We start from the raw sequence: 15004 nt of genomic DNA, 5'->3' as shown, positions 1-15004 counted from the left end.
TTTTCACATTGCCAGGGTTGCAGGCTAGGATCTCATCTTGCTCTGGAGCAGTAATTCTCTGTTACTACTGGGATGCTTTCAAGATTCAGAGTCTGTGCAGTTTCCAATATCTTGGCCTTTTCTTTAAATCACATGGTGTGAATTCAGTTGGCTGAAGACTGGCACTTGCAATGCTGTGGACCTTGGAAGGAGGTTGAGAAGGATCTTACACTTGATACTTCTGGCTGATAATGGAAAGAAGTACTTTATCCACATCTTCTATACCAATGTAAAAAATCTTACACCATTATTCAGGACCTGTATATGCATGCAGCCTCCTGTTCTGGTTCGTTTTTTAATTACGCACAGTCATTCACCACTGAATGTAGCTGATCAGCACCCCTGGTCTCTTCCCCCCCCCCCCCCCCCGTCGTTCCTCCCCCCCCCCCCTGTCGTTCCTCCCCCCCTGTCGTTCCTCCCCCCCCATGTCGTTCCTCCCCCCCCCGTCGTTCGCCGTCGTTCCCCCCTCCGTCTTCCCCCCCTCCGTCTTCCCCCCTCCGTCTTTCCCCCCCCCCCGTCTTTCCCCCCCCCGTCTTTTCCCCCCCCCGTCTTTCCCCACCCCCCGTCTTTCCCCACCCCCCGTCTTTCCCCCACCCCCAGTCTTTCCCCCACCCCCAGTCTTTCCCCCTCCCCCGGTCATCCCCCCCCCCACCCGGTCATCCCCCCCCCCCCCCGTCTCCCCCCCCCGTCTTTCCCCCACTTCCCCACCCCCCCCATCTTCCCCCCCCTTCCCCACCCCCCCCGTCTTCCCCCCCCTTCCCCACCCCCCCCCGTCTTCCCCCCCCGCACCGTCTTTTTCCCCTCCCCCCCCCCCGTCTTCTCCCCCCCGTCTTCTCCCCCCCCGTCTTCTCCCCCCCCGTCTTCTCCCCCCCCCGTCTTCTCCCCCCCCCGTCTTCTCCCCCCCCCGTCTTCTCCCCCCCGTCTTCTCCCCCCCCCGTCTTCTCCCCCCCCCGTCTTCCCCCCCCTCCTGCCCCCCGTCTTCCCCCCTCCTCCTGCCCCCCGTCTTCCCCCCTCCTCCTGCCCCCCCGTCTTCTCCCCCCCCCCTGCCCCCCCGTCTTCTCCCCCCCCCCGTCTTCTCCCCCCCCGTCTTCTCCCCCCCCCGTCTTCTCCCCCCCCCCGTCTTCTCCCCCCCCCGTCTTCTCCCCCCCCCGTCTTCTCCCCCCCCCCGTCTTCTCCCCCCCCCGTCTTCTCCCCCCCCCGTCTTCTCCCCCCCCGTCTTCCCCCCCGTCTTCCCCCCCCTCCTGCCCCCCCGTCTTCCCCCCGTCTTTCCCCCCCAGTCTTTTCCCCCCCCCGTCTTTCCCCCCCCGTCTTTCCCCCCCCGTCTTTCCCCCCACCGTCTTTCCCCCCCCGTCTTTCCCCCCCGTCTTTCCCCCCGTCTTTTCCCCCCGTCTTTCCCCCCCGTCTTCCCCCCCCCGTCTCCCCCCCCCGTCTTTTCCCCCCCGTCTTTCCCCCCCCTCCTCCCCCCCGTCTTTTCCCCCCCCCGTCTTTTCCCCCCCCCGTCTTTCCCCCCCGTCTTTCCCCCCCCATCTTTCCCCCCCCGTCTTTCCCCCCCCCCGTCTTTCCCCCCCCCGTCTTTCCCCCCCCCCCGTCTTTCCCCCCCCCCGTCTTTCCCCCCCCCCCGTCTTCCCCCCCCCCCCGTCTTCCCCCCCCCCGTCTTTCCCCCCCCGTCTTTCCCCCCCCGTCTTTCCCCCCGTCTTTCCCCCCCTCCCCCCCCGTCTTTCCCCCCCTCCCCCCCGTCTTTCCCCCCCTCCCCCCGTCTTCCCCCCCCCGTCTTCTCCCCCCTCCCCCCCGTCTTCTCCCCCCCTCCCCCCGTCTTCTCCCCGTCTTCCCCCCCCCCGTCTTTCCCCCCCTCCTCCCCCCCCGTCTTCCCCCCCCCGTCTTTTCCCCCCCCTCCTCCCCCCCCGTCTTCCCCCCCCCTCCTCCCCCCCCCGTCTTTCCCCCGCCCCCGTCTTCCCCCCCCGTCTTTCCCCCTCTCCTCCCCCCCCCGTCTTTCCCCCTCTCCTCCCCCCCCGTCTTTCCCCCTCTCCTCCCCCCCCCGTCTTTCCCCCCCTCCTCCCCCCCGTCTTTCCCCCCCTCCTCCCCCCCACCGTCTTTTCCCCCCTCCTCCCCCCCGTCTTTCCCCCCCTCCTCCCCCCCCGTCTTTCCCCCCCGTCTTTCCCCCAGTCTTTCCCCCCCGTCTTTCCCCCCCGTCTTTCCCCCCCTCCTCCCCCCCACTCCTCCCCCCCCTCCTCCCCCCCCTCCTCCCCCCCCCGTCTTCCCCCCCGTCTTCTCCTCCCCCGTCTTCTCCCCCCCCGTCTTCTCCCCCCCCCGTCTTCTCCCCCCCCCGTCTTCTCCCCCCCCCGTCTTCTCCCCCCCCGTCTTCTCCCCCCCCGTCTTCTCCCCCCCCCCGTCTTCTCCCCCCCCGTCTTCTCCCCCCCCGTCTTCTCCCCCCCCCGTCTTCTCCCCCCGCCGTCTTCTCCCCCCGCCGTCTTCTCCCCCCCGCCCGTCTTCTCCCCCCCCCGTCTTCTCCCCCCGCCGTCTTCTCTCCCCCCCCCCGTCTTCTCCCCCCGCCGTCTTCTCCCCCCCCCCGTCTTCTCCCCCCCCCCCCGTCTTCCCCCCCCGTCTTCCCCCCCCCCCCGTCTTCCCCCCCCCGTCTTCCTCCCCCCCAGTCTTCCCCCCCCCGTCTTCCCCCCCCAGTCCCCCCCCCCGTCTTTCCCCCCCCCTGTCTTTCCCCCCCTCCCTTTTCCCCCCCCTCCCTTCCCCCCCGTCTTTCCCCCCCCTCCTCCCCCCCCGTCTTTCCCCCGCCCCCGTCTTCCCCCCCCGTCTTCCCCCCGTCTTTCCCCCCCTCCTCCCCCCGTCTTTCCCCCCTCCTCCCCCCCGCCGTCTTTCCCCCCCCCTGTCTTTCCCCCCCCCGTCTTTCCCCCCCTCCGTCTTTCCCCCCCTCCGTCTTTCCCCCCCCCCGTCTTTCCCCCCCCCGTCTTCCCCCCCCCGTCTTTCCCCCCCCGTCTTTCCCCCCCTCCGTCTTTCCCCCCCCCCGTCTTTCCCCCCCCCGTCTTTCCCCCCCGTCTTTCCCCCCCCCCTCTTTCCCCCCCCGTCTTTCCCCCCCCCGTCTTTCCCCCCCCGTCTTCCCCCCCCCCGTCTTCCCCCCCCCCCGTCTTCCCCCCCCCCCGTCTTCCCCCCCCCCCGTCTTCCCCCCCCCGTCTTCCCCCCCCCGTCTTCCCCCCCCCGTCTTCCCCCCCCCGTCTTCCCCCCCCCGTCTTCCCCCCCCCGTCTTCCCCCCCCCGTCTCCCCCCCCCGTCTTCCTCCCCCCCCCGTCTTCCCCCCCCGTCTTTCCCCCCCTCCTCCCCCCCCCGTCTTTCCCCCCCTCCTCCCCCCCCCGTCTTTCCCCCCCTCCTTCCCCCCCTCCTCCCCCCCTCCTCCCCCCCCCCATCTTTCCCCCCCCTCCTCCCCCCCCCGTCTTTCCCCCCCTCCTCCCCCCACGTCTTTCCCCCCCTCCTTCCCCCCCTCCCCCCCCCTCCCCCCCCCATCTTTCCCCCCCTCCTCCCCCCCGTCTTTCCCCCCCTCCTCCCCCCACATCTTTCCCCCCCTCCTTCCCCCCCTCGCCCCCCGTCTTCCCCCCCACCTTCCCCCCACCTTCCCCCCCCCTCCCCCCCCGTCTTTCCCCCTCCCTTCCCCCCCCGTCTTTCCCCCTCCCCTCCCCTCCCCCCCGTCTTTCCCCCTCCCCTCCCCTCCCCCCCGTCTTTCCCCCTCACCTCCCCTCCCCCCCCCGTCTTTCCCCCTCACCTCCCCTCCCCCCGTCTTTCCCCCCCTCACCCCCGTCTTTCCCCCTCCCCTCCCCCCCCCGTCTTTCCCCCCCGTCTTCCCCCCCCCTCCCCCCCGTCTTTCCCCCCCCGTCTTTCCCCCCCCGTCTTTCCCCCCCCGTCTTTCCCCCCCCGTCTTTCCCCCCCCGTCTTTCCCCCTCCCCTCCCCTCCCCTCCCCTCCCCTCCCCTCCCCTCCCCCCCGTCTTTCCCCCTCCCCTCCCCTCCCCCCCCGTCTTCCCCCCCCATCTTTCCCCCTCCCCTCCCCCCGTCTTCCCCCCCCGTCTTTCCCCCTCCCCTCCCCCCCGTCTTTCCCCCTCCCCTCCCCCCCGTCTTTCCCCCTCCCCTCCCCCCCCTCCCCCCCCCGTCTTTCCCCCTCCCCTCCCCCCCTCCCCTCCCCCCCCCCGTCTTTCCCCCTCCCCTCCCCCCCGTCTTTCCCCCCCTCCGTCTTTCCCCCCCCCCGTCTTTCCCCCCCCCCGTCTTTCCCCCCCTCCGTCTTTCCCCCCCCCCGTCTTTCCCCCCCCCGTCTTTCCCCCCCCCCGTCTTCCCCCCCCCGTCTTTCCCCCCCCCGTCTTTCCCCCCCCGTCTTTCCCCCCCCGTCTTCCCCCCCCCCCGTCTTTCCCCCCCCCCGTCTTTCCCCCCCCCCGTCTTTCCCCCCCCCGTCTTCCCCCCCCCGTCTTCCCCCCCCCGTCTTCCCCCCCCCCCCCGTCTTCCCCCCCACCGTCTTCCCCCCCCCGTCTTACCCCCCCCGTCTTCCCCCCCGTCTTCCCCCCCCCCGTCTTCCCCCCCCGTCTTCCCCCCCCCGTCTCCCCCCCCCGTCTTCCCCCCCCCCCCCCGTCTTCCCCCCCCGTCTTCCCCCCCCCCGTCTTCCCCCCCCCGTCTTTCCCCCCCCCGTCTTTCCCCCCCCGTCTTCCCCCCCCCGTCTTTCTTCCCCCCCGTCTTTCCCCCCCTCCTCCCCCCCCGTCTTTCCCCCCCTCCTCCCCCCCCGTCTTCCCCCCCTCCTCCCCCCCCGTCTTTCCCCCCCTCCTTCCCTCCCCTCCTCCCCCCCTCCTCCCCCCCCGTCTTTCCCCCCCTCCTCCCCCCCGTCTTTCCCCCCCTCCTCCCCCCCCGTCTTTCCCCCCCTCCTCCCCCCACGTCTTTCCCCCCCCTCCTTCCCCCCTCGCCCCCCCGTCTCCCCCCCCCTCTTCCCCCCCTCTTCCCACCCCCGTCTTTCCCCCCCTCCTCCCCCCACATCTTTCCCCCCCTCCTTCCCCCCACATCTTTCCCCCCCCTCCTTCCCCCCACATCTTTCCCCCCCTCCTTCCCCCCCTCGCCCCCCCCGTCTTCCCCCCCCACCTCCCCCCCTCTTCCCCCCCCCTCCTCCCCCCCGTCTTTCCCCCTCCCTTCCCCCCCCGTCTTTCCCCCTCCCTCCCCGTCTTTCCCCCTCCCCTCCCCTCCCCCCCGTCTTTCCCCCTCACCTCCCCCTCCCCCCCGTCTTTCCCCTCACCCCCGTCTTTCCCCCTCCCCTCCCCCCCGTCTTCCCCCCCCCCTCCCCCCCCCGTCTTTCCCCCCACTCCCCCCCGCCGTCTTCCCCCCCCTCCCCCCCCGTCTTCCCCCCCCCGTCTTTCCCCCTCCCCTCCCCCCGTCTTTCCCCCTCCCCTCCCCTCCCCTCCCCCCCCCGTCTTTCCCCCTCCCTCCCCTCCCCTCCCCTCCCCCCCCGTCTTTCCCCCTCCCCCTCCCCCCCCGTCTTTCCCCCTCCCCTCCCCTCCCCCCCCGTCTTCCCCCCCCCCCCGTCTTCCCCCCCCCGTCTTTCCCCTCCCCTCCCCCCCCGTCTTTCCCTCCCTCCCCCCCCCCCGTCTTTCCCCCCCCCAGTCTTTCCCCCTCCCCCTCCCCTCCCCCCCGTCTTTCCCCCTCCCCTCCCCCCCGTCTTTCCCCCTCCCCTCCCCCCCGTCTTTCCCCCTCCCCTCCCCCCCGTCTTTCCCCCCACCCCTCCCCCCCGTCTTTCCCCCACCCCTCCCCCCCGTCTTTCCCCCTCCCCTCCCCCCCCGTCTTTCCCCCTCCCCTCCCTTCCCCGTCTTTCCCCCTCCCCTCCCCCCCGTCTTTCCCCCTCCCCCCCCCGTCTTTCCCCCTCCCCTCCCCTCCCCCCCCGTCTTTCCCCCTCCCCCCCGTCTTTCCCCCTCCCCCCCGTCTTTCCCCCTCCCCCCCCCGTCTTTCCCCCTCCCCCCCCGTCTTTCCCCTCCCCCCCCGTCTTTCCCCCCTCCCCCCCGTCTTTCCCCCCTCCCCCCCCGTCTTTCCCCCCCCCCCGTCTTTCCCCCTCCCCCCCCCGTCTTTCCCCCTCCCCCCCCGTCTTTCCCCCTCCCCCCCGTCTTTCCCCCCTCCCCCCCCCGTCTTTCCCCCTCCCCCCGTCTTTCCCCCTCCCCCCCCCGTCTTTCCCCCTCCCCTGTCTTTCCCCCTCCCCTCCCCCCCGTCTTTCCCCCTCCCCTCCCCCCCCGTCTTTCCCCCTCCCGTCCCCCCCCGTCCCCCCCCCTGTCTTTCCCCCTCCCCTCCCCTCCCCCACCGTCTTTCCCCATCCCCCCCCTTTTCCCCTCCCCCCCTCCCCCCCGCCTTTCCCCCTCCCCCCCCGCCTTTCCCCTCCCCCCCCGCCTTTCCCCCTCCCCCCGCCTTTCCCCCTCCCCTCCCCTCCCCCCCGTCTTTCCCCCTCCCCTCCCCTCCCCCCCCGTCTTTCCCCCTCCCCTCCCCCCCGTCTTTCCCCCTCCCCTCCCCCTCCCCCCCCGTCTTTCCCCCTCCCGTCTTTCCCCCTCCCCTCCCCTCCCCCACCGTCTTTCCCCCTCCCCCCCCTTTCCCCCTCCCCCTCCCCCTCCCGTCTTTCCCCTCCCCTCCCCTCCTCCCCCACCGTCTTTCCCCCCTCCCCCCCTTTCCCCCCCCGTCTTTCCCCCTCCCCCCCTCCCCCCGTCTTTCCCCCTCCCCCCCTCCCCCCCTCCCCCCCTCCCCCGTCTTTCCCCTCCCCCCCTCCCCCCCTCCCCCTCCCCCCCCTCCCCCCGTCTTTCCCCCTCCCCTCCCCCCCCTCCCCCCCTCCCCCCGTCTTTCCCCCTCCCCTCCCCTCCCCCCCGTCTTTCCCCCTCCCCTCCCCTCCCCCCCCGTCTTTCCCCCTCCCCTCCCTCCCCCCCCGTCTTTCCCCCTCCCCTCCCCTCCCCCCGTCTTTCCCCCTCCCCTCCCCTCCCCTCCCCTCCCCCCCGTCTTTCCCCCTCCCCCCCTTTCCCCCTCCCCTCCCCCCCGTCTTTTCCCCTCCCCTCCCCCCCCCGTCTTTCCCCCTCCCCTCCCCTCCCCCCCATCTTTCCCCCTCCCCTCCCCTCCCCCCCCGTCTTTCCCCCTCCCCTCCCCTCCCCCCCGTCTTTCCCCCTCCCCTCCCCCCCGTCTTTCCCCCTCCCCTCCCCTCCCCCCCCGTCTTTCCCCCTCCCCTCCCCCCCCGTCTTTCCCCCTCCCCTCCCCCCCGTCTTTCCCCCTCCCCTCCCCTCCCCCCCCGTCTTTCCCCTCCCCCCCCCGTCTTTCCCCCTCCCCCCCCCCGTCTTTCCCCCTCCCCCCCCCGTCTTTCCCCCTCCCCCCCCGTCTTTCCCCCTCCCCCCCGTCTTTCCCCCTCCCCCCCCGTCTTTCCCCCTCCCCCCCCGTCTTTCCCCCTCCCCCCCCCGTCTTTCCCCCTCTCCCCCCCGTCTTTCCCCCTCCCCCCCCGTCTTTCCCCCCTCCCCTCCCCTCCCCCCTTTCCCCCCTCCCCTCCCCCCTTTCCCCCCTCCCCTCCCACCCCCCCCTTCCCCCTCCCCTCCCCTCCCCCCCTTCCCCCTCCCCTCCCCTCCCCCCTATCCCCCTCCCCTCCCCCCCTATCCCCCTCCCCTCCCCTCCCCTCCCCACCCCTCCCCCATTCCCCCTCCCCTCCCCCCCTTTCCCCCTCCCCTCCCCCCCTTTCCCCCCTCCCCTCCCCTCCCCTCCCCCCCCTTTCCCCCCTCCCCTCCCCTCCCCTCCCCCCCTTTCCCCCTCCCCTCCCCCCCCTTTCCCCCCTCCCCTCCCCCCCTTTCCCCCTCCCCTCCCCCCCCTTTCCCCCCCTCCCCTCCCCTCCCCCCCCTTTCCCCCCTCCCCTCCCCCCCCCTCCCCTCCCCTCCCCCCCCCCCTCCCCTCCCCTCCCTCCCCCCCCCCCCTCCCCTCCCCTCCCCTCCCCCCCTCCCCTCCCCTCCCCTCCCCCCCCTCCCTCCCCCCCCTCCCCTCCCCCCCTCCCCTCCCCTCCCCCCCCCTCCCCTCCCCTCCCCCCCCTTTCCCCCCTCCCCTCCCCCCCTTTCCCCCCTCCCCTCCCCTCCCCCCCTTTCCCCCCTCCCCTCCCCCCCCTCCCCTCCCCCCCTTTCCCCCCTCCCCTCCCCCCCTTTCCCCCCTCCCCTCCCCTCCCCTCCCCCCCCCCTTTCCCCCCTCCCCTCCCCTCCCCCCCCTTTCCCCCCTCCCCTCCCCTCCCCCCCCTCCCCCCCCTCCCCTCCCCTCCCCCCCCTCCCCTCCCCTCCCCCCTTTCCCCCCTCCCCTCCCCTTTCCCCCCTCCCCTCCCCTTTCCCCCCTCCCCTCCCCTTTCCCCCCTCCCCTCCCCTTTCCCCCCTCCCCTCCCCTCCCCCCCTTTCCCCCCTCCCCTCCCCTCCCCCCCCTTTCCCCCTCCCCTCCCCTCCCCCCCTTTCCCCCGTCCCCTCCCCTCCCCCCCTTTCCCCCCTCCCCTCCCCTCCCCCCCGTTTCCCCCTCCCCTCCCCCCCTTTCCCCCTCCCCCTCCCCCCCTTTCCCCCCTCCCTCCCCTCCCCCCCTTTCCCCCCTCCCCCTCCCCCTCCCCCCTCCCCCTCCCCCCTCCCCCCTCCCCCCCCCCCTCCCCCCTCCCCCCCCTCCCCCCTCCCTCCCCCCTCCCTCCCCCCTCCCTCCCCCCTCCCTCCCCCCTCCTTCCCCCCCTCCCCCCCTCCCCCCCTCCCCCCCTCCCCCCCCCTCCCCCCCCCTCCCCCCCCTTTCCCCCCCTCCCCCCCTCCCCCCCCCTCCCCCCCCCTCCCCCCCCCTTCCCCCCTTCCCCCCCCTCCCCCCCTTCCCCCCTTCCCCCCCTTTCCCCCCTCCCCCCCCTTTCCCCCCTCCCCTCCCCTCCCCCCCTCCCCCCACCCCTCCCCTCCCCTCCCTCCCCTCCCTCCCCTCCCCCCCCTCCCCCCACCCCTCCCCTCCCCTCCCTCCCCTCCCCCCCCTTTCCCCCTCCCCCCTCCCCTCCCCTCCCCCCCCCTTTCCCCCCCTCCCCTCCCCCCCTCCCCTCCCCCCCTCCCCTCCCCCCCTCCCCTCCCCCCCCTTCCCCCCTCCCCTCCCCCCCCTTTCCCCCCTCCCCTCCCCCCCCTTTCCCCCCTCCCCTCCCCTCCCCCCCCTTTCCCCCCTCCCCTCCCCCCCCTTTCCCCCCTCCCCTCCCCTCCCCCCCCTTTCCCCCCTCCCCTCCCTCCCCTCCCCCCTCCCCTCCCTCCCCTCCCCCCCCTCCCCTCCCCCCCTCCCCCCCTCCCCTTTCCCCCCTCCCCCCCTCCCCTCCCCCCCTTTTTCCCCCTCCCCCCCCTTTTTCCCCCTCCCCCCCCTTTTTCCCCCTCCCCCCCTTTTCCCCCCTTTCCCCCCTCCCCCCCCTCCCCTCCCCCCCTCCCCTCCCCCCTCCCCTCCCCCCCTCCCCCCCTCCCCCCTCCCCCCCTCCCCCCCCCCCTTTCCCCCCTCCCCCCCCCTTTCCCCCCTCCCCCCCCCTTTCCCCCCCTCCCCCCCCCCTTTCCCCCCTCCCCCCCTTTTCCCCCCTCCCCCCCTTTTCCCCCCTCCCCCCCTTTTCCCCCCTCCCCCCTTTTCCCCCCTTTCCCCCCTCCCCCCCCCTCCCCCCCCTCCCCTCCCCCTCCCCTCCCCCCCCTCCCCTCCCCCCCCCTCCCCCTCCCCCCCCCTCCCCTTCCCCTCCCCCCCCTCCCTTCCCCCTCCCCCCCTCCCCTTCCCCCTCCCCCCCTCCCCTCCCCCCCCCTCCCCTCCCCCTCCCCCCCCCTCCCCTCCCCCCCTCCCCCTCCCCCCCTCCCCTCCCCCCTCCCCCCCTCCCCTCCCCCCTCCCCCCCTCCCCTCCCCCCCCCTCCCCTCCCCCCTCCCCTCCCCCCTCCCCCCCTCCCCTCCCCCCTCCCCCCCCTCCCCTCCCCCCCCTCCCCTCCCCCCCCCCTCCCCTCCCCCCCCCCTTCCCCCCTCCCCCCCCCTTCCCCCCTCCCCCCCCCTTTCCCCCCTCCCCCCCCCCCTTTCCCCCCTCCCCCCCCCCTTTCCCCCCTCCCCCCCCTTTCCCCCCTCCCCCCCCCTCCCCCCCCCTCCCCTCCCCCCCTCCCCCCCTCCCCTCCCCCCTCCTCCCCCTCCCCTCCCCCCCCTCCCCCCCCCCTCCCCCCCCCCTCCCCCCCTCCCCCTCCCCCCCCCCCTCCCCCCCCCCCCCCCCTCCCCCCCTCCCCTCCCCCCCCCTCCCCCCCCCCTCCCCCCCTCCCCCCCCCCCTCCCCCCCTCCCCCCCCCACCCCTCCCCTCCCCTCCCCACCCCTCCCCTCCCCTCCCCCTCCCCCCCCCCCCTCCCCCCCCACCCCTTCCCCCCCCACCCCTCCCCCCCCCACCCCTCCCCCCCCCCACCCCTCCCCCCCCCACCCCTCCCCCCCCCACCCCTCCCCCCCCCCACCCCTCCCCCCCCCCACCCCTCCCCCCCCCACCCCTCCCCCCCCCCACCCCTCCCCCCCCACCCCTCCCCCCCCCCACCCCTCCCCCCCCCCACCCCTCCCCCCCCCCACCCATGACTATCTGCCCCACCTTTCCCAATGACCAATCTCCACTACTCTCTACCTGCATCCCCCTATCACCATACCACCTACCTTCCCCCACCCCACACCACCTCCGTCTATTTGCTTCCAAGTTCCCTTCCCCCTCCCCAGTTCTGCAGTAAGTTCCTGACCCAAACCATCGTCTGTTGTTCCTCTGCTGCCTGATCTGCCATGTTCCTCCCACTCTGCACTGTGGTGAAATTTTTTTTACCTGGTTTCTTCCATTTCAGCAATGTTAAATCTTTAAGCATTTTTTTTAGATACAAGGAATCATTAGACTCAATAACAACCAAAACTGGTTTGTACAATCACCAGCCATTACTACTACTACATTTCAATCAGATTATTTTTATTCTTTCGTGGAACATGAACTTCACTGGCATTTGCTGCTCATCCTTAATTTCCCATAAACTAGTCGTGAGCCCATTAGTGGTGAAGTTTTACTTCAAGAAAATTAAATCTAGAAAGATCTGTTTCTCAATGTCTCCATATAGCTGTTGTTGCCATGGTGGTGCAATAACAAAAATCACTGGTGATTATGTCCAGGCAACAGTTGCAAGCTTAGATTCTCATAAGTAATGCTTTGGAGTGTAGCCTGAATTGACCTTTGGTTTCATTCTTCAGAAAATTCCAGTCATTGCATCCATGAGTGGATGGCTCTCATTGCTGTTTGCCTAGCTAGAAATGAAAGGCTGACGATTGCTATTTTTTGTCTGCCAACTCCCTTAGTTCAGGATCTGACGATGATTCAGACTACTGAAGGAAAGATCCAAATTGCCCCTGTACCTGCTGGAAATTGGGTTCAGGCATGAACACTTTGTCAGCTGGCATGCTTAGTATGTAATGCATGAGCTAATGTCTTGGACACTAAAATATTTTCTCCAATTTTCTTTTTGTTGAAAGCAATTGACTCTTCAGAAGAGAAGTGTGCAAATTTATTGGCAAGCTGTTTTGCTCTAAGTTTGTAAATCAATTCTTTTGAAACCTTTTCCTTGAGTTTTATTCTGTAGGCCTTCATTTTGGTTCTTTAAGAAAAGTATAGTCATTCCAAAGATCAGCTTGAAGTATGTTCATTTGAAGCTTTTGTACTGAGGGCAGGCATGAGCACTGGTGCAAGTAGTAATGATTAACATTGTATGTTTGTTACAAATTGTGTACCTAGAATTATGCAGGACAGAATGAGGCAAATTAGCACACAATGTCTGTTTGACTAACTTTTGCTTTTAATCTAAATAAAATGGAATAACATTTGAATTAGAAGTTCTTTTTCATTAATTTATGTTTCTTACATGGTCAGAAACCTGTACTGAAATTCCTATTTGCCACCTTGCAACCTCTGTGTGTAATTCTCTACCCCACAAGCTTTTTGTTTTCATAAGTGCAATTGTAATATTTTTGATAATGCTATTTTGCAGTCTTTCTTTAACTGTGTTGAGATGTGACCTCAGCAAAAACTCAATTGGAGCACCTGATGGTCTACCATGTTTAGTGTCTGCTGACTTGGAGTTAACTGAATGTGTGAACTGGATTAAATAATACTTCTGTTTATCTGCAGAAAATGGCAGAAAACAAATTGAAGAGCTTCGCTTCAAAACGGACATTAAGCAAAAAAGGGCAAGAAGAACTAAGAAAAAAGGTTTATACATCTGTTTCTATTTAATAACGCTTTGCAGATTCTGTTCGTCTCTTGAGAATTGAGAACTTAAAAAATTGAATCTCACATGCTGTTAATTAAGGAGCTATAAGCATATAATTTAGATTATTTAATCATTCATTCAAAAACCAATCTGAGGAAATATTTCAGAAATTTATGGAAAGCATAAACTTGAATTTATAAGTTAAGGAAATTTAGGGACATTAGTTACGTTTAATATTGAGAAATGTGCATCAGACTACATGTGTTAAAATACAATTCATGTAATTAGTTGTCAGTCAAAAAATGTTGGATTGGATAATTTGCAGTTTTCATTGTTTCATAATCTTCTAAAAGTCCTGTGCTTGATAAATGCTGATCTTGCTCCATAGTTGAAAATTAAACCAAAGGAGCAATAATAAACATTTTTACGGAAAAAAACCTGTTGATCAAGTAAAATTAGTGATATACAATGTTGTATTTCAAAGATCGATTGAAATACTTTGCCTGAAAGCTCAATACAAAGAAAAACCACTGCTTCAGTAAATTACCCTGCTGAGGTGCAGGTCTAAATTGCACAAGGCAGAAACCATATAAAGATCAAAAATGTGAAGTGAATGGACAAATTGAGTGCCACTGAAATATTGTTGCTTCAAACATGTCACTTTATAGAGTGATACAAGGAATGTTACTTTCATCTCGGCACTAAGTATTTTTGAGTTTGAGATTTGTTAAGAACAGAATTAAAGTACAGCTTTAATTATGAGCGCCAGATTAAAAGCTGTTTCCTTTTTTGATGTATTTGTTCCTTTGAGATGTGAAAATAAATAACAATTGGAAAAATATATTCCACTTTTTAACAGGAAGAGGAGCTAAAGGCAGCTGAAATCTATGAAGAATTTTTGGCATCCTTTGATTCAGGTGGTACAGGCAATGTGAAAACGTTCGTAAGAGGGGGCATCGTAAATGCAGCAAAAGGTAATTTTCCTTATTATTCTTTAATTTGGCTGTGCCACATTGTAGTGACTTGTTTCTGTTGAAGTGTAAATACAGATTATAAGGTCACAATTTCAAAAGTGTCAACAGGAAAGCTGGGAGTGAGATGAGGAGAAACCTCTTTATTCAGAGTTATAAGGATTTGGAATGCATTGCCTTGGAGAGTGGTGTAGGCAGGTCCATGGGAATTTTCAAAATAACTTAGATATATTTGAATGTGCTGAATTTACAGGGCTGTGGAGGAAGGGCTGGGAAATGGGATTCGTTGGGTAGGTCTTTTGGGACCTAGTAGACTGCAGCCAAATGGCATCCTTATGTACTGTAAAATTCTGTGAATATTTAGTGAGTTAAAGACAGGCATGGCTTGAAAGACAATGAGTATGCATGTTCAGTTTATCATTGTGCTATGTCTAATACTTAATGTTTTATGTCTAATACTGCATGAGGACTGATCTTTTTCTCTGTAGCAAGCATATCAGCAATAGTCAAGGAAGACGTACTGATTTGAATGGCTTCTAATGTAATGTACTGTATTTCTTTGGTTCTAAGAATTATATTTATGCTCATTCCGATAATGCATTTTTCCTTTGTGATTGCTAATTTTTAAAAATATTTGCAAGTCCTTTTATCAGCAATCAGAGTAATTAGCCATAAATTTGGAATGCTGACAAAACTTTTAGTAATGATTATAAAGAATCCTGTCTTTCTAGAGATTTATTTTTGCCAGAAATAAATCTGTAAATTTTGAAGTAATTTCAGAACTTTTTTTTGCCTCTCATCTAGCAGAACTTTTCCTAGAAGTTAGGCAGTTTAACAAATCTGTCCCTCCACTTAATTGTGTACATTCTCAGCTATTATCCCCTGATTAAGGTGTCATGTGCTGTGACATTACAGTGCTTTTAAAAGAGATGTGTTCTGTCCTGTTTCTCTTACAGAGCGATGTTGCCACAATGGTGAAAACATGTCTCCTTCAGACAGGCAGTTGGTAAACTGTGTAATCAGCCCTGTTAATTTTTTAAAAATTAGACAAAGCAGTATGTGTGGATGAGGTCAGGGTTCATATACAGCCAGGAGGTGTTCAGTTTTGCTTTCAGTTAGTGAGAAGGTTTCTTCTGCTGCTGCTGAGCTGATAGCTTCAGTTCTCTGCTGGACTGAAGTCTTAGGCAGTGAGGCTTCCACTTACAAATCAAAAGTGGCAGATTGTTTCTTCTGGACTGGAGAGAGCGCATGAGATTCACAGCTGTTTTGCTGAATTTAGTTTTTGCCAAAGTGGGTCTTTAAGGGATGTTACTTATATTGGAAAAGAAGATAAGTTTCAGTTATATGTTATCTTATCAAGTATTTCAATAGAGTCAAGGTAATGTGAACTTTTCTTTTGTGTCTTAAGTGTTGTAAGAATAAAGCATGTTTTATTTAAAGCATCTGTCATGGACAACTTGTTGCCTGCTTAGATGCTTCACTGTGTAGACATGACTCAGCAATGATGATATTTTTACCCATCACTGGATATCAAGGCCTCCTGTTTCCAGAGTTGTCACAAAAGCTGAAGATTTGTCAAAAATTCCCCAATTTACCAGCCTTTCAGACACAGCTTAATGGAAAGCACAGACCAGAATTCTGTATTTAACAGCATAAATTGGTTAGTGCAAATAAATAGATTATAGCTACTGATAAAATATGGTGAGGTGTCAATGAGATGGTCTTATCAGCTTGTCAGGATGTGCTGCTCCTTGATTCTTC

General features: G+C 64.1%; 2 protein-coding genes across 2 annotated transcripts in view; both read left to right on the top strand.

Moving 5' to 3' along the window:
• The window catches only part of LOC125458655 (U2 snRNP-associated SURP motif-containing protein-like), a 59457-nt gene that overhangs the window by 8058 nt on the left and 36395 nt on the right, over positions 1-15004 (top strand). Inside the window, exons 2-3 of the mRNA XM_048544079.2 lie at positions 12191-12271; positions 13132-13246. Coding sequence (XP_048400036.1) covers positions 12194-12271; positions 13132-13246 — 193 coding nt within the window. The 5' untranslated portion in view covers positions 12191-12193. The remainder of the gene's footprint in view (positions 1-12190; positions 12272-13131; positions 13247-15004) is intronic.
• Positions 7806-11395, top strand: LOC132210550 (basic proline-rich protein-like; the record flags this gene model as incomplete). The annotated part of the gene is made up of 5 exons (XM_059651261.1): positions 7806-8085; positions 8612-8884; positions 9457-9582; positions 9703-10753; positions 11365-11395. Coding segments are annotated over 5 exons (1761 nt in total), but the record flags the coding sequence as incomplete, so codon positions are not given.

This window comes from Stegostoma tigrinum, chromosome 15 (genome assembly GCF_030684315.1).
Source record: "Stegostoma tigrinum isolate sSteTig4 chromosome 15, sSteTig4.hap1, whole genome shotgun sequence".
NCBI classification, from domain to species: domain Eukaryota; kingdom Metazoa; phylum Chordata; class Chondrichthyes; order Orectolobiformes; family Stegostomatidae; genus Stegostoma; species Stegostoma tigrinum.
Note: the sequence above shows the minus strand (reverse complement) of the source record. Positions and strands in the feature narration are given on the sequence as shown.